The following is a 21,856-nucleotide window of genomic DNA, read 5'->3' as shown; positions in this document are numbered from 1 at the left end:
TTAGGGATGCATTATTCATAATGTGATGTATAGAACTAGCATGTTTCTTTCCAGTCTGAATTATTGCCATTTCCATCGCTGAACATAATCTCAGGTTAAAAGTTTTTTCGGGCTCTAAAAATGGTTATCAAATTATATTATGACTAGAGGCCCAGTGCTTGATTGAATCATGCATGTGTAGGGTCCCCTACACGCTTTCGCTTTTCGTGGTGGAGCTGGGTGCCTGTCCGCTGGTGCACCAGGCCTTTCAGAAGCCTCCGGCTCGGAGGAGGCTTCTGAAAGGCCTGGTGCCGGAGCAGACAGGCACTCAGCTCCCCCACTTTTGATGGTCCGTGGCCGCTGAGGGGGGCTACCCAGGGGGGCTGCCACAGACACCTGGCTACCCTGCCATTGAGAGGCGCAGCTGGGTGTCCGCGGCAGGCCCCCTCAGCGGCCGCGGATCTGGCCATTGAGAGGCACAGGAGGCGGGAGTCCTGCCCCCTGCGCCTCTCAACAGCAGGGTAGCCTCCCTCAGTGGCAGCGGATCCGTGCCTCTCAATGGCCGGATAGGCCACCCCGAGTCCCGCCCCCCAGCCTCCCGCCGCCCAATCGTGGGCATAGCGGAGTGATGGTAATTTACATGTTACTCTATTATTAGATAGGATGTGGTATTGTTTCATCTTTAATCCTGCCATCATTTCTTTTCCAGTGGAAAGAGCATGGCGCTTTTACAGTGCTTGTTGACAACTACGTGAGGGAGGAAGAAGGCACTGGGGTGGTGCATCAAGCTCCTTACTTTGGTGCTGTGAGTAGATATATCTTACCAGTGTTATAAAGAAACGTCTGTGCGTGTGTGTTTGCCTGTGTGCTCCTTACTTTGGTGCTGTGAGTAGTATGTATCTTACCAGTGTTACCAATGTTATAAAGAAATGTCTTGTGTATGTGTGTTTGCCTGTGTGCATGCATTTTTTGTGTTGGTCATCACTCTTGATTAAGCCATGGAGTCAACCTCTTTTCAAGCTTCTAAAACTTGTATCTGCAATGTCTTTTCACCCTTAGCTGATTTCTGAAAATGGTGGGCTAAGAACATTTGGTCTTCAAAGGCATGCTGTGTTTTGAGTCATTCATATTTGATTTACATGAGACTTTGCTCTATTTTTTTTAAATATATTTTATTGATTTTTTACAGAGAGGAAGGGAGAGGGATAGAGAGTTAGAAACATCGCTGAGAGAGAAATATCAATCAGCTGCCTCCTGCACACCCTCTACTGGGGATGTGCCCACAACCAAGGTACATGCCCTTGGCCAGAATCGAACCTGGGATCCTTGTGTCCGCAGGCCGACGCTCTGTCAACTTGAGCCAAACGAGCCAAACTGGCTAGGGAGACGCTTTGCTCTTTATGATGTGCAGTTCTTTGAGTTTTGATGAGGGCATGCAGTCACACAGTCCCTTGATAAATCAAGGTTCCCATCACCTCTGCTGTGCAGTTCTCTAAATGCTGCATGTTCAGAGGGAGAATTTGACCTCTCTTTTCAAGGTGGAAGAGTGTGCTGAATTTTAAATTTTGCCCAAAGTAATTTTTATGAAAATGTAATCCTTTTTTCTTTAATTTTCTTTTTGTTTTCCTTTCCTTTTTTTTTTCTTCTTTTTTCAAAATGTAATTATTTTAATGTAATTTGTATATGAATAAAAGAGTACTCAAAATGTAATTATTTTTTTTAAAATATATTTTTATTGATTTCAGAGAGGAAAGGAGAGGGAGAGAGAGAAACATCAATGATGAGAGCGAATCATTAATCGGCTGCCTCCTGCACGCCCCCTACTGGGGATTGAGCCTGCAACTTGGGCATGTGCCCTTGACCGGAATCGAACCTGGGACCCTTCAGTCCGCAGGCTGACGCTCTGTCCGCTGAGCCAAACCAGCAAGGGCTCAAAATGTAATTATTTTAATGTAATTTGTATATTAAAATAATTACATTTTGAATAAATGGATTAAGGGCACATGGATTAAGGGCACATGTTTTAGAGCAAATCAGACCTCATGTTAAGTCAAAGCTCTGCAATAAATTACTTGACCTGTCTAGATTTTCTTTTCCTTTCCTGTAACACGGAGTTACTACCTGCCTGTGTGGAGACTGGGAAGGATTAAATGGGATCTTTCTCTAGAGAGTGTTTCTATAGTTTGTGACGCTCGAAGAGTGTACACACTGCTGCGAGTGCCGCACGCACTGGCCCTGTGGACTCCTCTCCACCTGATCATTTTGCCTGTGATAGGAGAGCAAAGTAAGATAATGTAAGTCCTCATGTTCACATCACCCGGCTATATTATCAACATTTTGGGAATTCTGTTTTATCTATCTTACTCCCTCACCTTCCCTCATGCTTTTAATTTAGACAGTTTTGGAGCAGATCCTGAATATCATATCTTTGTCTGCAAATACTTCTGCACACATCTCTGATTTATAAGAAATTTTATTTTTCTATTTTTATTTTTTTAAACCTCACCCAAAGACATGTTTTTATTGATTTTAGAGAGAGGGGAAGGGAAAGAGAAAAATGGATCAATTGCCTCCTGTATACATCCTGATTGAGAATTGAACCCACAACCTTTGGTGTATACTCCAACACAAGACATTTTATTTTTATTATAACCACCATGTTAATGTTGAACCCAATAAAATGAATGACTTTTTAAATCACCTAGAACCTGTTCACTATTCAAATTGGGTGGGAGCTCTGTTTATCTCCTGGCACAATCACACTAAAATTACAACTGAACTTCAGAACCACCTGAAGTCTAGCTGTATGGGAGTCCTACAACTAGAGTAGAAGATACACCCAGATAGTAGGAGGGGTGGAGCTGCAGGCCAGCTGGTCCCATTCCCCATGTGTCAGATAAAAATTCGGAAGGATATTTCATCTGCAGAGGTCCTGCTCTGGGGAGTTCTCAACCCCTCACCAGACCTCCCAGCCTCAGTTTCTAGTGCCAGTCCTCATAACTTCTGGCTGTGAAAACCAGCTGGAATTAAGGGAGACTAAAGCAGCTAGACCCCCCAGCTATTACTCTTAAAGGGCCCCTGTGTGAACCTACTCAGACTCCCTCTCTGTAATCTCCAGCATTGAGGCAGCAGTTTGAAAGACAGCAGAAACACATGGGCCTGGCCTCAGTGTGAGAGCTGTGGGGGCAGCTTTTTTCAGGACAGAAGTGCTGGCAGAGGCCAGTGTTCCTTTGATGAGCCTTCCCGGCACAGAGTCTTGCAGGCATCACATCTCAGACTCCGTCAACTGGGCTATCACTGTTTCCCAGACCTGGTGGTTTTCCAGGCCTACGCAAGCAGTTTCCAGTGGCTTATTCATACCAGAAGCCTATGTTGGCTCGTGCTTAAGAATATCCTAAGATTTCTCAAGCAGCATCTGACTTCAGTGTGCCCCATACCTCTCATGAAGTGGCCCCAAGCCCTGGCACTAGCAGTAGTCTGTCTTGATTTCCAGCAGCTTGACTTCACCTGGGCACGTCTAAGCCCAGCACAAGTAGCAGCCAACTGCATATCACCTTATAGCTTATACTGGGTGGTCCCAAGCAGAACACAGGCAGTGGCTGACCTTGGCCTGCACCTCCTGGGAGGCCCCAGAACCAGCACACCCAGTGGTCACCTTCAGACCATGTGGAAGCACCACCACCCACCCACCTCTACAAGCAACACACTCAAGGGGTAGACTCAGCATACACCAGAGCCCCGCTGAAGTTAAGTCCTGCTCTTTGGGGTGGTATTCTACACAGCTGATCCTGCAGTAGTTGGAGGTTGTTGGTCTGTGGTCACAGCCAGTCTTTGTAGCTGATCGGCCTGGGGATAAATCCTTCCCATTGACGTGCCAACAGCAATCAAGGCTCAACTACAAGAGGATGGTGGCACATCCCCACAGCAGGGGCAGGGTACACCTCGTGGGCCCAGCCTAGGTGATAGGGGAAGCTGGATCCTACAAAACCCCTACTACATGAGGCCACTCTGCCAAGCTTGAGAGACATAGCAGCCCTGTTTAACACATAGAAACAAACACAGGGAGACAGCCAAAAAGAGGAGACAAACATGTCCCAAAGGAAAGAGCAGAAGAAAACTTCAGAAAAAGTAGACAAAGGACTGACAAGCAATCTAGATGCAGAGGTCTAACACTGGCTATAAGGATATTCCGTGAACTTAGTAAGCACTTCATCAGCATAAAAAAGGACCAGTCAGAAGACAACACCAACTGCAATGCAGAATAAGTAACGCACTCTAACCAGTTTTGCTCAGTGGATAGAGCGTTGGCCTGTGGACTGAAGGGTCCCAGGTTTGATTCCGGTCAGGGGCGCCTGCCCGGGTTGTGGGCTCCATCCAAAGTTAGCGTGCAGGAGGCAGCTGATCAGTAATTCTCTCTCATCGTTGATGTTTCTCTCTCTCCCTCTCCCTCTCTGAAATCAATGAAAAAATAAAAATGTATTTAAAAAAAAAAGAATATGTAATGGGATCAACAGTAAAGTAGATGAAGCCCAGAATCAAATCAGTGATTTGGAATAAAAGGGAGCAAAAAACTCCCAATCAGAACAGCAAAAAGAGAAAAATACAAAATTGAGAAGATAGTGTAAGGAGAGTGGGACAACTTCAAGTGTATCAAATGTTCGCTTCATGGGGGTGCCGGAAGAAGAGAGAGCAACAAATTGAAAATTTATTTTTAAAAAAGACAGGAAACTTCTCTAATCTGGTGAAGGAAATACACATACAAGTCCAGGAAGTGCAGTCTCAGACAAGATGAACACAAGAGGCCCACACCAAGACACATCAGAATTAAACACAAAAGGTCAAAGACAGAATCTGTAAAGCAGCAAGAGAAAAGCAGTTGGTTAACTACAAGGGAGCTCCCACATGACTGTCATCTGATTTCTGTACAGAAACTTGGCAGGCCAGAGAGAGTGGCAAGAAATATTCAAAGTCATGAATAGCAAGGACCTACAACCAAGATTACTCTACCCAGCAAAGCTGTCATTTACAATTAAGGGATGGATAAAAGAGCTTCATAGACAAGAAAAAGCTAAAGGAGTTCATCACCACCAAAACCAGTATTACATGAAATGTTAAAGGGTCTTTGAGAAAATGAAGGAAATAAAAGATAAAAAACTATGAACAATAAAATGGCAATAAATCCATATCAGCAATTGAGTCTAAAAAACCCAACAGACAGAACAGAAACAGTCTCAAATACAGAGAACATTTTGTTGGTTGCCAGGTGGGAGAAAGTTGGGGAAATGGGTGGAAAAGGTGAAAGGATTAAGTACAAATTGGCCCAGCTGCAGTTGCTCAGTGGATTGAGCATCATCCCATAGACCAAGAGGTCCCGGGTTCGATTCCTGGTTAGAGCATAGCCCAAATTGCAAGCTTGATCCTGTGTTGGGCGTGCAGGAGGCAGCTGATCGATATGTCTCTCTCATCGATGTTTCTATCTCTCCCTCTCCCTTCCTCTCTGAAATCAATAAAAATATATATTTTTAAAAATGTACAAATTGGTCATTACAGAATAGTCCTGGGCATGCAATGTACAGCATAGGGAATATGTAGTCCACAATACTTGAATAACTGTTTATGGTGTCAGATGGGTGGGAGATTTATCAGGACTTAGTTATGTCATGTCTTATCACTGAGGTGTACACCTGATGTTAATATAATAATCTACATTAACTGTACATATGACTATTTGTCATTTACTGTAGTAATGTACCTTATACATCTGCCCTGAATGCCAGGCAGATTAATGTTATAGACGATCAGATCTCTGAACTGCAGCCTCTAAACCCCTTTAGGTAGAGATTTCCTGAGAGCCCTCCCTTGTGGCATTTTGCCAGGTGATACACTGTGTGACCTCTGCAGAGTCATACTTCTGCATGACCGTGACCTGTCCTTGTGGCTCCACTCGGGAATGCTGCTCTTAGCTTGTCAAAGGAGCTGTTAAATACTTCAAATTGCTGGACTTCAGGTCTGTCTTTATGGGCAGGTGTCCACATGTTCATCACCAGGGAACCCTCAGAGCACAGGGCCAGGTGCGAACACACTGGCTTTCCATCGTGTTTTGGATTCAAACAGAGTATGGTTTCTCCATCTAACCCTAAGACAGTCTCTTTTAGATTTGGGCAACATAGCACAATAAAGACTTTGGACTCTGGAGCCAGGCTGTTTGGTTTTGAATGGGAGCATTACCACAGCTTCCTCCTCTGTTGAGTGGAGATAGTTGCTGGTTTTTGCAAGAGGAACACCTGGTTAAACTGCGCCAGTCAGTCCTCTTCACAGAGGTGAAACTTAAATGAGCTAAGTAGTAAAATGTCAGAGCACTGTGTGACCCAGCATTATATAGAATTTTCCCTAATTCTCACTGCTCAAAATGTATTCCTGAAGCATTGTGGGTAATCTAGGTGAGCGATACTCAGTGTTGTGATCTCTCAGTTGCCCCTCGACAGGGTGCAAATCTAATGCATATCAAGTATCATGCAGGACTGAATAGGTCATGCCTTACCACCTATATGTGCTTCTGTTTTGGTGATACTTGTATGTGCATACATGCTGATGTTATAAGTCAAATTTAATTTGTTTTAATATGCAATCTTCTCACTTAGTGATAGATACTCATATATGTAGGGATCTGTGAAATAATGGCTGGTTAGACGAGGTGAGATGATAATCCTCTGCAACTTTGATGCTCTGTTAAATTCTCTGTGCAGTCTTTGAATTAACTTCCATTGGGAGATAATTACCGTGATGAGAGATTTGTATCAGAATACAGAAAATTACTCCTGTACACCTCCCTCCTCATACTGGGCTCTGACTGGTGACTCATGAAGCAACTTGGTGACCTTGTGGGAGTCATTGCTGATTGAAAACTGCACTGCCTCATACACTTGAACTGTTTTATTCTTATCCCCTCCCCCCCAGGATGACTATCGGGTCTGTATGGACTTCAACATCATTCAGAAAGATTCTGTCCCTGTGTGCCCTGTGGATGCTTCAGGCTGTTTCACAGCGGAAGTGACGGATTTCATGGGACAGTATGTGAAGGTCTGTGACTGTAAGGCATAGAAAGGAGTCGGGTCCCGGGCCCGGGTGAGGCCGTGCGCCCCTGGGTCCGGGAGAGGCCACACCCCCCTGCGTCCGGGTGAAGCTGGGTCCTGGGTCCAGGTGAGGCCGCTCGCCCCTGCGTCTGGGTGAAGCTGGGTCCTGGGTCCAGGTGAGGCCGCGCGCCCCTGGGTCCGGGAGAGGCCACACCCCCCTGCGTCTGGGTGAAGCTGGGTCCTGGGTCCAGGTGAGGCCGCGCGCCCCTGGGTCCGGGTGAGACCGTGCGCCCCTGGGTCCGGGTGAGGCCACGCGCCTCTGGGTCCGGGTGAGGCTGGGTCCTGGGTCCGGGTGAGGCCGCGCCCCTGGGTCTGGGCGAGACCAAACCAGAGGGAGTCGGACCTGCATTACCAACATTTGTCCACCATCCAGAACTGAAAAGTCAGTGCCGACATGTACACATAAGGAACTGGTGGACATTGAAATTGGGTCTCAAAAGAACTGTTGGTCCAGAAAGAAACTCACTACAGACTGATTCATTTGCCTGTCAGCATAACTATTATTGCTCGTCTCACATTCAGTTCTTATAGGTATATTTCTAGTAACACATGACCTCACTCATCTAGGGGAAATGATGAACAACATAGACTGATGAACAAGAACAGACCCAGAAACAAGGAGGCATCGACCGGACTGTCGGGCCTCAGAGGGAGGGTAGGGGAGAGAGATCAACCAAAGGACTTGTGTGCATGCATACGAGCCTAACCAATGGTTAAGGACAACAGGGGGGTGGGGGCATCCGTGGGGAGGGGTGTGGGATGGGGACAAATATGTAAAACCTTAATCAATAAAGAAATTTAAAAAAATAAAAAATAAATAAAAAAAAAGAAAGGAGTCGGTTTCATCCGGCTGTTTTTATTAATCAGTTTTTATCAAAAAGCTTCCACATCTGGGATATTTTTTTTTTTAGGAAGCTGCTTGTTTTGTTTGGCTTCAGCACTTAAAATCAGTAAACGTAGATGGTTATTATTAGCTGCATTCGAGGGTCTAGTATCTTCAGAGGAAGCAGGCTGTAGTTTCAAGGAGTTGGGAAAAATGGACTCTGACTGGTGACTCATGTAGCAACTTCGTGACCTTGGGTTAGTCATTGCTGATTGAAAACTGCACTGCCTTAATGATATGGCATGTATTTTAAAAGTGCGTGCAGTTACACGGTGGCTAAAATACAGATGCATCATGTATGTAATACATTTGTTATTTGTGCCTTTTACTCAAGGTAAAGGTATCCAAATACCAGATTTTAGTAATAAATACTCAATTATATTATGTTACTAAATACTGGAGGATATTTTAGTAGCTACATTTTAATTTTTTAACAGGATGCTGACAAAAATATCATCAGGATGCTGAAGGAACAAGGCCGACTTCTTGTTGCCGGCACCTTCACTCATAGCTACCCTTTCTGCTGGAGGTGAGGAGGGGACTGATTTAGCCAGAGCTTTCGATTTGTGCATTCACTTATTTTTGTGCCACTCCATCAGTTGGTGGTTTCCATCTCATTTGTATTCTTTAGAGCTTGTGTTTGGATACTACCTTCTTGCTCCAAGGAGAATGTTAAGAATGCATGCAATTATTTCTTTTCCCAGGAGTTTGTTAGAAATACAGACACAGATTGTAAAGAAAAAAACCTAGTTCTTCCCTACTTAGTTTCTTGTTGGGTTTTTTTTGTTTGTTTTTAAAATATGTTTTTATTTCAGAGAGGAAGGAAGAGGGAGAGAGAGGTAGAAACATTGATGATGAGAAAGAATATCAGCTGCCTCCTGCACACCACACTCTGGGGATCGAGCCCGCAACCCAGCATGTGCCCTGAGCGGGAATCAAACTGTGATCTCCTGGTTCATAGGTCAATACTCAACCACTGAGCTATGCTGACCGGGCCCTACTTGTTTTTTTATCCTTTGATCTTCTTTACAACTTACATAAAACATTTCATTTATGACATTTTTCAGTCCCCAGTATTGTAGATGTTTTTCTCCCCACCAAGCAGTTCTCTGTGACACCAGCTGGGTGTCATAGAGTTTAATTCAGTTCGACACCATCTGCCTAGAGGTATCATCAGGTCCCGAGGATTAATCCCTGACAGATGGATCGGCTTCAGTTCAGAGGTTCCCTCTGTCCCCTCCATGGGTCGGTTCAGTTCATTTGCTAGTCAGGCTCAGAATTCCAGGAAACACATCTATTGAAGGATGCAGGTGAACAGCCTTATGGAGAGGTCTGAGAGGGTCCTGTGGGCATTAGCATGTGTCACGTGGAGTTGAGGTGTGTCACCCTCCCATGGATGCATTCATCAACCTGGAAACCGCTCAACTCCCGTACTGTGAGATTTTAGGCTTCACCACAAAGGCATGATCAGCCATTAGCTCTGTTGTCAGCCCTTCTCCTTCTCAGTGGGATGGAGACAGGCTGGAATTCCAAGTTATCATGGCTTCGTCTTTCCAGTGACCAGCCCCCATCCAGAGGCCCACACAGAATCACCTCATTAGAACAAAAGACACTCCTGTCACCCAGGAAATTAGAAGCGTTTCACGAGCTCTGTGCCAGGATCCAGGGGCAAAGACCTATGTGCATATTTTCTATCATCCTACAGGGACAAATATCTTTTGTGGTGGGGGTCACATTTCTTTAGGATGAGAAACATCTCTAAAATTTTCTAATGGAATTAAGTGAGGTGTATGTGATAATAAGTTTTAATACAAGATTATAAAGATTTGGGTGAAATGGAATCTTCCGTGGTATGTTATGTTCTCAGTCCTCATTTTTGCTGAGAGTGATATCTGTTTTTTCAGTGTTTTTATAAATTTGAGAGAGAGAGAGGGAGAGAGATTGATGAGAGAAACATTGATCAGCTGCTCCTGTAGGCTCCACTGGGAATCAAGCCCAAAAACACGAATTGAATTTGTGACCTCTTAGTATATGGATTGATGCTCACCCACTGAGCCATACAAGCTGGGTGAATATGATCTCTTTTCTGGTCAGCTGTCCCACACCAGGAGAACTATATGTTTGTTCTTGTATTCTTTTACTAGCTTGCCTTTCTGGGTTTTGTGGAGGGTGGTGACCAATACTGAGGATGTAGACTTTAGTTTTGCAGAGGGCCAAGTAGTTGGTGGTGACATCAGTGAGACACTAAAGGTGGTTGTCCTGGGTGCCTGCACACCTTCTGACCAGCTGCACTTCCATTTCTGCTTTCCTAGGTCAGATACTCCCCTCATTTACAAAGCGGTGCCCAGCTGGTTTGTACGGGTTGAGCACATGGTGGACCAGCTGATGAGGAACAATGACCTGTGTTACTGGTGAGCAGTAAGATGTGTGTCTTCAGAATGTTCTTTGTCATATAGTTAGTATTGGTTTACACTCCCCCAAATCATAATAATTTTAATAGCCATCATTTATTATATATTGTAGTAACATCTTTTTTTTTCTTTTTAGGAACACAAAACAATTTAAATAAGATATAACAAAGTGCCATTTTTTTATTATAAGGCATATAGAGTATTTTTACCTTTTTTTTAAAGCCAAATGGAAATAAGTAACTGCTGTTTGTTCATTTTACAGAATTGGATGACTGAAAAACATCTGGCTGTACTCTCTGTTCATTAGCCTTAAATAATAGTCATTTTCAGGGTAAACATTTGTTTTTGGATATATCCAGAAAAGCCATTTGTGATGACAGTTGGCCCTTAGAAAACACTGGTGTTAGGGGCGCGGATCTCTGCCTAGTCACAGATCCATGTAGAACAGTCGGCTCTCCACATCTGTGATTTCCCAGCCTTGGCATTGACCCTAAACAATGCAGGTTTGAACTGCGTGGGTCACTGGAGAAAATTGGCATATCATTGGACTCTTGTAGTTCAAACACATGTTCAAGAATCAGCTGTCCTACTTTTGATAGTTGTTGAGTTCCCAGACTGTGATGGTCTTGTTCATGCTGGCTGCACTGAGGGGACAAAAGCTCTTAGCTAATATCCGTTGTAAAGAAGTGTTACTCGACCTGTTACAAGAATGAAGGAAGACTGGATCTATGTATTGCAAAAGTATGTTTTTCCCTGAGAGTTTGTAGGGTAATCACTATTTTTTACTCCCGATAAGAACTTAAAGACTGCATTTGATTTTGGAAGAATGGGGAGCATCTCAGGGTAGTAAAAGGAAGTGGCTATAGCTTTCTATTTTTTTCCAGCGAAGTGACTCTGATTTCTCAAGTAAAAGCTGTTCTTTGATTTTTATACCTAGAACGCTCTCATTCTCCTAATGTGTGATGTGCTGGGTATGGAATATTCGTAGTCCTGCGGGAGGTGCCGGCCTATAAACTGACATTTATGATACAGGACTAGGGGACCCTAACTTGGTCTTAAACTTAAGTTTTTCTGCAAAGCTGAACCTCAAAGGATAGATGTCATTTATCAATCTGAGACAAGAAAAATCTGGGGGAAGAGTTGCTGATGTGAGTTCTGCCAGGTGAAGGTTATCACAGAGGAGGGCTAGTAATAGCGAAGGCATTGAGGTGAGAAGCGCATTTAAGGAACTTGCCTCATTGCTGGAGCCTAATGCACAATGTGCCGGTGAGCCTGGGGAGGCATCTACCAGCCAGCTACCAATACCCTACCTGTTCGGACTCTGATTTTCTAGGTCCGTGGTCGGCAAACTGTGGCTCGCGAGCCACGTGCGGCTCTTCAGCCCTTTGAGTGTGGCTCTTCCACAAAATACCACGGCCTGGGCGAGTCTATTTTGAAGAAGTGGTGTTAGAAGAAGTTTAAGTTTAAAAAAATTTGGCTCTCCAAAGAAATTTCAATCGTTGTACTGTGGATATTTGGCTCTGTGGACTGATGAGTTTGCCGACCACTGCTCTAGGTGATTGGGAGCCCACGCCAGTGAGTTGCAATTAAAGCACTCTTGTATGGATGACCCAGAAACTAAATAGGAGCGGGGCCAGGCTAGCTAGCACGTGTGACTGTTCAGAGGACTGTGGCCGTCCCCCAGGGAAATCCGGGTAGGGAGGCCTGGGTGCGGTGATGTTTCCCATTAAAGAGCATCCTCACTGGGATGAATTCACAGCAGGTGCTGCCCATGTGGAAAACCACCTCTCAGGAGGGAGCTCAGCATTTCCAGGGTGTCTGGTCCACAGAGCCTATGCCAAGGCCTATGCCGGAGTCCTTCACAGATTTACTCAGTAATGTTCTCAGGTGATCTGGTGTCTGACCTGCTCATCCAGGGTCCCGGAGTTTGTGAGAGAAAAGCGGTTTGGAAATTGGCTGAAAGATGCGCGTGACTGGGCAATTTCCAGAAACAGATACTGGGGCACCCCCATCCCGCTGTGGGTCAGCGAGGACTTCGAGGAGGTGAGGCTGGCCGTGTTTTCCTGTGTTGATTGTTATTGAGGCCCTCTGTGCTTTTGTTCCATCTGAATATGGGGTAAAAGAATATGGCTGCTTTCTTTTCCTTTTTTGCCCCTTATTTCATCTTTTTCTCATTCCTTCCTATAATAATGACATAAATAAGAATGTTTTTAGAGCTTTAACTTTATTTTGATTCTAATGCAATTTTTAACAATTTCCCTTTGTGTAAAAGTGAATATAATTTGCATTTTTCTCAGGGAAGCCAAAGATTAAATTGTTTGTGTTGCTCATATCTGTTTCTTCTTGTGAGTTATTTATGAACAGAACAGATACTCTGCACTAAGTCATAGTATGTTAAGCCCAACTTATAGTGATGGAAAAGGAAGACTGAAAAAAAATTACCCAAGCATTGCAGACCTTTAACCGACAAAACCAAGTGATTGCATATGAGTGTAGGTCAGTGATGGCGAACCTCTGACACGCGTGTCAGTGCCATTTCTGATGACACGTGGCCGCTGAGGCGGTCGCATGCCGAGGATGAAACATTTATGTTAAACTATAAATATCGCGAAATAATGTTTTTTCCTTAAAGGGACACACTACCCGAGTTATGCTCAGTTTTTTGGCAAAGTTTGACACACCAAGCTCACAAGGTTGCCCATCACTGGTGTAGGTCTATGTAAATGTTATATGTAGGAGTGATTGCATATGAGTGTGGGTCTATGTAAATGTTATATGTAGGAGTGATTGCATGTGAGTGTGGGTCTATGTAAATGTTATATGTAGGAGTGATTGCATGTGAGTGTAGATCTATGTAAATGTTCTATGTAGGACTTCAGATGAGGCTTTCTGTCCATCACTGAAAGCTGAGAGCATTAGAGCCGTCAGGAGCCACAGCAGTCCAGGGACCTCAGTGAATTCCCAGTGTGGCTGAGTCAAGGCTTTCAGGACCAGTCAGGATGGGCGGGCAAAGAGACCAGGGTGCTTCCGGGTAGCGGAGAAGCCTCGGAGGGCCCATCTCAGCTCCTTACCCAGACATAATTCTAACATCTTGCAATAGGACTGACTATTTTGACTCAGCACAGTAATTTACTTCTAGCGTTCACTTCAGAAGCTTAAAGAATCAAATTCAAGTGCCAGGAAGAAACTACGATGCCTTAGAGAACAGTCTAGGCCCGTGATCGGCAAACTGCGGCTCGCGAGCCACATGCGGCTCTTTGGCCCCTTGAGTGTGGCTCTTCCACAAAATACCACCGCCTGGGTGAGTCTATTTTGAAGAAGTGGTGTTAGAAGAAGTTTAAGTTTAAAAAATTTGGCTCTCCAAAGAAATTTCAATCGTCGTACTGTGGATATTTGACTCTGTTGACTAATGAGTTTGCCGACCACTGTTCTAGGCATTTCAAGTCTGCTGGTCATTTTGGCAGAGATTTGGACACAGTAAACCCTCAAAAAATGCTTGTTGAGATGATGGCCGTGAATGTTTAAAATCTCTGTGTAGAGCCTCCTCTGATATGGGGTTTGTAGCAAGGAAGGGAAATCTGCTCACTTCTTCAGACAGTAACCTGTCTTTCCTGGGGGTTAGCCATGTTGGTGGTAACTGTCCTGAAGATTAGTGGTCTCTAAAACTAAACACAAATGTTACAGAAATAATCTCTGTGATCCTTGCCTCTGTGGCACTCTTGCTTTTTAACTTTGTTTTGACAGATAGTATGCATTGGGTCAATGGCAGAACTTGAAGAACTGTCGGGAACAAAGATCTCAGATCTCCACAGAGAGAGGTCAGTTTCTAAGTGTGTGATTCATGTCAGTTCTGTCATTCAGAGCTTTGGCCTAGGTTTAGCCTATTAACACATTGCGGACCGGTAGTTTTATTGCTAGCTTCACCCAGTGGCCAGATAAGTTTCTATTGAACGAGTACAAAAAACATTTTACATAAATGTTAAAGGCACGCTTTAAAATTAAATGCCCAAAGTATGATACTTTGTAAAACACTGTGTAATATGAAGCGAGAATTCTCGTGATCTGTCCGCAATGTGTTAAAATGTGGTCTCTCTAGCAGATCCTAGAGCGGCATATAGAAGTCCAACTAGTTTGCTGAAGTACATTGTTGATAACTGGTGTCATAATGAGGAAGGGTGGCTTCTGTCCTTGAGGTAGATGGCGGGGCCTCTGGTGCATAACCGAGGTCGAGCACTCTTGGTGCTCTCTGAAAGCCTGTGAGAATTGCCGGTATTTCTCTTCACAGGAAGAACTTTCAGGAGATTGTGTTTCCTACTGGCAATTAAACTGCAAGTTCTGTTGTGTTTAACACGTTTTTGTTTATTAGCATTGACCATCTGACCATCCCTTCCCGCTGTGGGAAGGGATTGCTGCGTCGCATCTCTGAAGTGTTTGACTGTTGGTTTGAGAGTGGCAGCATGCCCTATGCTCAAGTTCATTACCCATTTGAAAATAAGAAGGAGTTTGAAGATGCATTTCCTGCAGACTTCATTGCTGAAGGCATTGATCAAACCAGAGGATGGTATGTTTTTTGTTCTTTTAAGTGTTTTGTTGATTTCATTTTATTTAGAAGCTACTTTACTGAGCACGTGGTCTTGATCAGCTGTGCAGGGAAGACTGTGTCAGGGAGCTAGGCCCTTCTGCCCACTGCTCCTTATACCAAGCAACCCGTTAGTGTCTTGAGTAGGTGTCTCTCCCTATGGTAGGCTGTAGTTTTAGAGTTTCAGTTATTTCACTGATACCTTGGAGTATAGAGATTTGTTTCACTGGAATTGTAAGTGATAAGAAACACTTAATGTGTGATGATCATAGCTGTGTACTTCAAATCATTTACTCAAATGTATAATGAGTATTTTCTAGTAAATATAGGATAAAGAGTGGGGTACTACAAATGCAAAAAGGGATGCTTGGAAATGTGCTTAGATGTTAGACTAGCTTTACAAAATTAACATTCTAAAACATCTAGAATGTAAAAGATCATGGGGAGAGAATTTGGGTATTGGTTTTACCTGGTGACTTATTTAAAGCCATACCCTTGCCCTCTGAATTACAAAAAAGTTAAGTTACCTTCTTTTTGTGGATGGGTTGGTCCAGGTTCTAATTATATTTTCATTAGTAATGTTTTTACAGGAGTGTTTAAGGAATTTTGGTGGTGTTTTCTGCTTTTACAAATTGCACTAGTCATCACAAACTGATTAAATTCCAGCCTAATGTTTTGGGATGTGCTGTTTTCAGCTTCCAGTCCATGTACCTGTAGGAACTGTACCAGGCACAAACTCCTCTTCCCAGGGAGCTTCTCAGAGGAGTGGTGACATCTGGCAGCTGTCAGCAGTGCTTAGGGAATGGGATGTCTTGTCAGGTGCTCATGTAGCCATGGGGTCTGGTCTCCAACCTCATCTGCTCATGTCCTGGGATCTTCTTAGAGTGCGAATCAGGTTAGAGGTGACAAGAGCCTCACTTACCGGGACAGCTTACAGGGATGTGATGGAGTCCTTTTAGGAAACAAGCTAGCAAGCAAAATAAACAACATATTTGATATCTGACTGACAGAATAAAAACTGCCTCTGCTACTGTCGTCTATCTTTTGACTTTTGAATGAGAGATATGTTGTTTTTTGGGGGAGAGGGGTTGGTTTGTTTGTTTTTTGTCATAAGACTGTCTCATATGGCCCTGTGCTAAAGGTGGTATCTCTTGATTTTAAGATTTGTATTTTGGGGAGGTCCTGAGGGACCTCTCCTCTCTGACCTTCTCTGAGCTGTCCGGCTGGCTTCCCGAGGAGAGTGATGGTGCTGTCCTCACCTGGGCCAGCACCTGGCTCCAGGCCTGTATTCGCTTTCAGAAACGCAGTTCATTTTCTGATCAGGAGCTGTTCTGCAGTGGGTCCTGGGTATAATTTTTTTCCAGTGATCCTGACATGACTTAATAAGTCACCAAAATTAAGAACCTTTGCTTTATGTGCTTATCAAGAAGTGTAACAGATCCAAAACAGAAATTCAGTTCAACAAGTAAACATAGTTTTTCCCTATGCTGGATTTCTTTTCTGGTTCTTGCTTTGTTTCTTAACTCTTCTTTGTGATATTTTTCCCAGGTTTTACACTCTGCTGGTGCTGGCCACAGCTCTCTTTGGACAACCACCTTTCAGGAACGTGATTGTGAATGGGCTCGTCCTTGCAAGGCAGGTGCACTTCTGGGTAATGACTAGGTTCTCCGTCCCTTAACCATCCTTTGTGAAGAGAGGAATTCAGGAACGCCCCCACTCTGTTCCTACTATTTCTTCTCTGCTTTTTATGTTTTTCTGTACTTTCCATCCAACTCCTGTCCTGTGCACTTGTTCATCTTTTGCGTTCTGTCTCCCACCCACTCCCGTTTGTCTTAGGAAGCAGGACTGGGTTGAGAGCTCAGCCTAATGGAAGGGGAGGTCTTTTCTGGGATCTTCTAGTGATAAAATAGTGTGTGTGTGTGTGTGTGTGTGTGTGTGTGTGTGTGTTTAGAATTTCATGAAGTTCTTTTGCTTATAGCTCATAATTTAATCTGTACACTGGTCCTTTAATATAGATTTTTGTTGTCTTGTTTTTAACATGAGGAAATTAATGGGTTATAGAGGTTTCTGATCAGGAGCTGTTCTGCAGTGGGTCCTGGGTATAATTTTTTTCCAGTGATCCTGACATGACTTAATAAGTCACCAAAATTAAGAACCTTTGCTTTATGTGCTTATCAAGAAGTGTAACAGATCCAAAACAGAAATTCAGTTCAACAAGTAAACATAGTTTTTCCCTATGCATAGGATACTAGAAACCTCTATAACGCATTAATTCTTATTCTTTTCCCTGTTCTTCCTCAAGTTATTAAAAGTAAAACAAGTAAAAATAAGAAACTAAGAATGTTCACATAGGTGCCCAGCTTTATGTGCAGTGAGGGGGGTGGCAGTAGGCCCTGTTGTGAGCTATTACACATCTTCACACACTTAATCCCCAGAGTTCTTTTGACATTTGAGGAATTGAAGTTCAGGAAAAGTAAGTAACTTGCCCCAAATCACACAATAAATAAGTGGTAAATTCAAGTACCCAGGCAGTCTGGCTGTACTGGCTGTGCTTTTTCACATTTTAAATTGAAAATTTTATTGAATTGTAGATTTGCATGCAATTGTGAAAAATAACAGAGGCCCCTTTTAAGTTTTCCCAGTTTCCTTCCCCTAGTGGTCACATTTTTCAAAACTATAATACATGATCACAACCAGGACGTTGATGCAATCCACCAATCCTAGTCAGGTCTCCCCGTTTTATGTGTACTGATTTATGTGTGTGTTCAGTTGCATATAGCTTTATCACATGTAGATTCCTATATCCACCAGCACAGTCAAGATATTCAATCCTTTGAACATCTCACGCTTCCTCTGTTGCCTTTTCATAACTACGCCCACATCCTTCTGCCCTTTCAGCCTCCTCCCCAACCCCTGGCAAACCACTGATCAGTTCTCCATCTCTGAAATGGTGTCATTTCAAGTCTGTTATGTAAATAGAATCCTACCACGTGTAACTTTTTGAGATTGGCTTTTCTGCTCAGTGTTACTCCCTGGAGGGTGCTGGGGGCCTTGTGTATCTGTGGCTCCTTCCTTTTCTTTGACGAGCTTATGGGTGACCCAGAGTTTGACTCTTCACCTGCTCAAGTGAGTTGTTTCAGTGTTTGCTGACAATGAATAAAGCTGTCAACTTTGTTGTAAGGTTTATATCACTATAGATTTTCATTTCTGTAAGGTAAATGCCTCATCTGTATTTTTAACTGTTACACTATAATGTCTTCCTTCATCTCTCCTGAAACTTCTCTGTTGACTCAACACAGTATTTAAAAAGAAGCTTACAGATACTGACAGACAGCTTTATTGTTGTACTTGAACATCGGCTGTATGCCCTGTGCATTTATGTGTTCCAGTTGAAAATAGCTGTAACCATATATAAAGGTAAACTGTGACATTGACTTTTGTTTTTCAAGTGATGGCCAGAAAATGAGCAAACGAAAAAAGAATTATCCAGATCCACTTTCCATCATTCATAAATACGGTGCTGACGCCCTCAGGTAAACGCCCATGCTTTGCCCTGTGTGTGTTTGTCGTCTTTTTTCTTTTCTTTTCTTTTTTTTTACATTTAATCACCTTTATTTATTTTTGTTTGTTTTTGTTAGTCCGCACCCACGGATATATTTCCATTGATTTTTATTTTTATTTTTTATTATTATTATTTTTTTAAAATATATTTTATTGATTTTTTACAGAGAGGAAGAGAGAGGGATAGAGAGTTAGAAACATCGATCAGCTGCCTCTTGCACACCCCCTACTGGGGATGTGCCCGCAACCAAGGTACATGCCCTTGACCGGAATCGAACCCGGGACCCTTGAGTCCGCAGGCCGACGCTCTATCCACTGAGCCAAACCGGTCTCGGCTATTTCCATTGATTTTTAGAGAGAATGGAAGAGAGGGAGAGACAGAGAAACATTGATGTGATAGAAACCTTCGATTGGTTGCCTCCTGCAGGAGCCCTGACTAGGGTGGGGCCAGGGAGGAGCCTGCAACCAAGGTACATGCCCTTGACCGGAATCAAAGCCGGGACCCTTTGGTCCACAGGCTGATGCTCTATTCACTGAGCCAGACCGGCTAGAGTGTGTTTGTCGTTTTTATGTAAGCATTTCTCATTCTGTTAGTCATGTTCCTTATGTGGTTTAGAATTTGCTTTTCAAAAAATGTATCTTTGCTACAGGGGGAGCTAAATTTGTATGATGTTGACTCAAACCCCCCAAAATGGTTTTTAAAGTAATGATGACATTTTCAAATCTAGAGATCACTGAGTGTTCAAATTACCCCCCCCCCCCCCCCCCCCCCCCCCCCCCCCCCACACACACACACACACACACAGCCCTCTGCCCTAGCAGAGCATACACAGCTGCTCCTGGTGAGTCTTTGGTGCCTGCATTGTCCTGGGAGGAGCGCCTGGCCGCCACCTTTGGGTTCTGCTGCACCCACCACCAGTGGCCTGCACTGGGCTTACATCTCCTTTTATAATGTGCTTGGCCTCATGCATATAACAGTAAGAGCTTTATCAGTTTAAAATAGACTATGAGAAGAGTATTCACAGTTACCCCTTTTGTAGAAGAAATACTAATTTTGGTGTTGCCCTGTCAAATGTCACGTAATAATTGTTGACTGTCTACGTTCCTTTTTGGTGTGATTTTTCTCTTCCAGATTGTATCTGATTAACTCCCCTGTGGTGAGAGCAGAAAACCTCCGCTTTAAGGAGGAAGGTGTCCGCGATGTTCTGAAGGACGTGCTACTCCCTTGGTACAACGCCTATCGCTTCTTCATCCAGAATGTCCTGAGGCTGCAGAAGGTGTGGACTGCGGTGCTGTGGTTGAGCTCTGCCTTCCCAGCTGTGTTGAGCTGGGTTTGCACAGTCCCTGTGATGTGGAGGGTCAGAGACTCTTGGGAGGCCATTGGTGAAGTTATCTGGGGCCCTTGTTGGGCCAGTAGCATGCGACTGGGTCTTCTCGGCAAGCTCACCTGTGCAGACAGCAGCCTCACCTGTAGAAGAGTTGCATTGGATGTTCATTTAGTCAGCCAGTTCCCCTCTCTTCGTGGAACCAGTGGGGGTGGGGCAGGGCAGAGCCAGTGAAGGGTCATATACTGTCTCAGAGTAAAGGCCCTCAGTGGGTGCCTTTGGGCTGATGCTCGTGAGTGAGAGAAATTCTCATTGGGGTCTTAGGACTAAAGTAATGATTGTGATGTATATGAAAGTGCCTCGAGCAGTGCCCTGCTGCCCGGGAGCATTCTTGGAGAAGCTGCCTGTCTTGCTCCATGATGTAGGCTCCTGTCTGCGCTTTCAGGACTCCATAGGGTAGGGCCTGGTCCCACTGATCTTTTTACCTCCAGCATCTTACAAGTAGAATTGCTTAGTAAATTACTGTTGACTAAACATGGGATGTTATTCCTTCCTGAGAAATGGGTTGGAAAGTTGAGCTTTGAACATCACACTCCAGCAGTCTGGTCACTTGCAACTTCTGCCTCTGGCTTTTCTGGGTCTGAACAAAGCTTCCCAGGGGTCATTTTCCCTGTATTTGAGAAAGGCAGTCATTTTCCCCAGGTCCCTAGTACTCCTGGCTTTTTGTTCCAACCACCTTTTTGGGCCCACAGTTCTTAGGCAGGTCCACGTTGCAGCCTCTGCCGGTGTGGAGCCTGGTCTGGGCATGGCAGCAAGACACCGGTTCTACCATCAGGCCCATGAATTTGGGCAAGGATTAGCATGACCACTGTTCTGCCACTGGTGGTGATGCTGTGTGTGTAGGGACAGATGAGATGGGCCTTCACAATTGAAGAAGATTTTGCAAAGGAAGAACAGGTGAAATAATAAAGCATTCTAGGTAAAATGAATAATATAAGCTGAGACATTAATTCCTAGTGCTCATTTTCAATTTGTAGACAGTCATCCAGTGCTTGCAAATTTTACTGTCTTTCCTCCCTCAGATTTAAAGTAACTATACTCTGGAGTTATTGACAATATTTTAGAATGTTTCTCAATTCATAATCATTCTTTGGTGCAGAAGAATAATTATTTTCCTAAATTCTCCTCTCAAAAACGTAATTCACTAATTGAGGACTTAATATCCCAAGTTTAGAGCTTATCCTGAAAATATTACTGAAAATTAGAAATTTAGATTGCCAATGGGCCTGGATTGGGCTAGGCGGGGCATGGTATTGGCTATTTCAGTTTAAGTGCTTTAAACAGCTCATTTCTTCACATGAATTTTCCCAAGCAAACAGAATATTTCAATAATTGTCAATTCCTAGGAGGAAGAAATGGAATTCTTCTACAATGAGAACACGGTTAAAGAAAGTGCCAACATCACAGACCGGTGGGTCTTGTCCTTCATGCAGTCGCTCATTGCCTTCTTTGAGACCGAAATGGCAGGTGTGTCTCTCTTTGTCCCTCCTCCCAGGACTAAGGACTCTTAATCTGGTTGCTCTTTACATATTTAACTTTTTATTTATAAACAAAGGATATTTTATAGAAATTTTAAGAGATAAATAGTTATTTCTTTCAGCACTCAAATATAATTTTGTCAAGGCTAGTGATAGAAGATGCTGTTCCAAGGCCTAGGGAATCGTCTCCAAGGATGCCCAGTGCTGGGTGACTCTGTGCCTGTTCCCTAGTTTCCTTCTGTGAAAAACACCTGGTTAGAGTTATTCGAAGGCTCTGATAGAGATCGTGTACATCAAGTAGCTGGTAGGTAGTGGGTACTCAGTAAGTAGTACTTGTTAGTAGGTCCTTTATTTTGTTACTACTGCTCCGGTGCATGCACATTGAAAGGAAATTAATTAGAAGATGGCCAGCGGGGCCGGACTGGGCTAAACAGGCTGGATACGCCT

The 21,856-nt window shown here is 43.8% G+C and overlaps 1 protein-coding gene across 4 annotated transcripts in view; it reads left to right on the top strand.

The window, feature by feature from the left end:
- The window catches only part of IARS1 (isoleucyl-tRNA synthetase 1), a 99,328-nt gene that overhangs the window by 35,485 nt on the left and 41,987 nt on the right, over nt 1–21,856 (top strand). For 3 of the 4 annotated variants that reach the window (XM_054727721.1, XM_054727720.1, XM_054727723.1), the window contains exons 10-20: nt 689–784; nt 6,937–7,059; nt 8,433–8,524; nt 10,308–10,406; nt 12,323–12,449; nt 14,151–14,224; nt 14,773–14,967; nt 16,534–16,620; nt 18,435–18,518; nt 19,679–19,823; nt 21,278–21,398. In XM_054727721.1, the coding sequence (XP_054583696.1) occupies nt 689–784; nt 6,937–7,059; nt 8,433–8,524; nt 10,308–10,406; nt 12,323–12,449; nt 14,151–14,224; nt 14,773–14,967; nt 16,534–16,620; nt 18,435–18,518; nt 19,679–19,823; nt 21,278–21,398 (1,243 nt within the window). The remainder of the gene's footprint in view (nt 1–688; nt 785–6,936; nt 7,060–8,432; nt 8,525–10,307; nt 10,407–12,322; nt 12,450–14,150; nt 14,225–14,772; nt 14,968–16,533; nt 16,621–18,434; nt 18,519–19,678; nt 19,824–21,277; nt 21,399–21,856) is intronic. The other variant, XM_054727722.1, reaches the window with a different exon arrangement.

This window comes from Eptesicus fuscus, chromosome 15 (genome assembly GCF_027574615.1).
Source record: "Eptesicus fuscus isolate TK198812 chromosome 15, DD_ASM_mEF_20220401, whole genome shotgun sequence".
In the NCBI taxonomy this organism is placed as follows: domain Eukaryota; kingdom Metazoa; phylum Chordata; class Mammalia; order Chiroptera; family Vespertilionidae; genus Eptesicus; species Eptesicus fuscus.
This window is presented reverse-complemented; position numbering and strand designations above follow the sequence as displayed.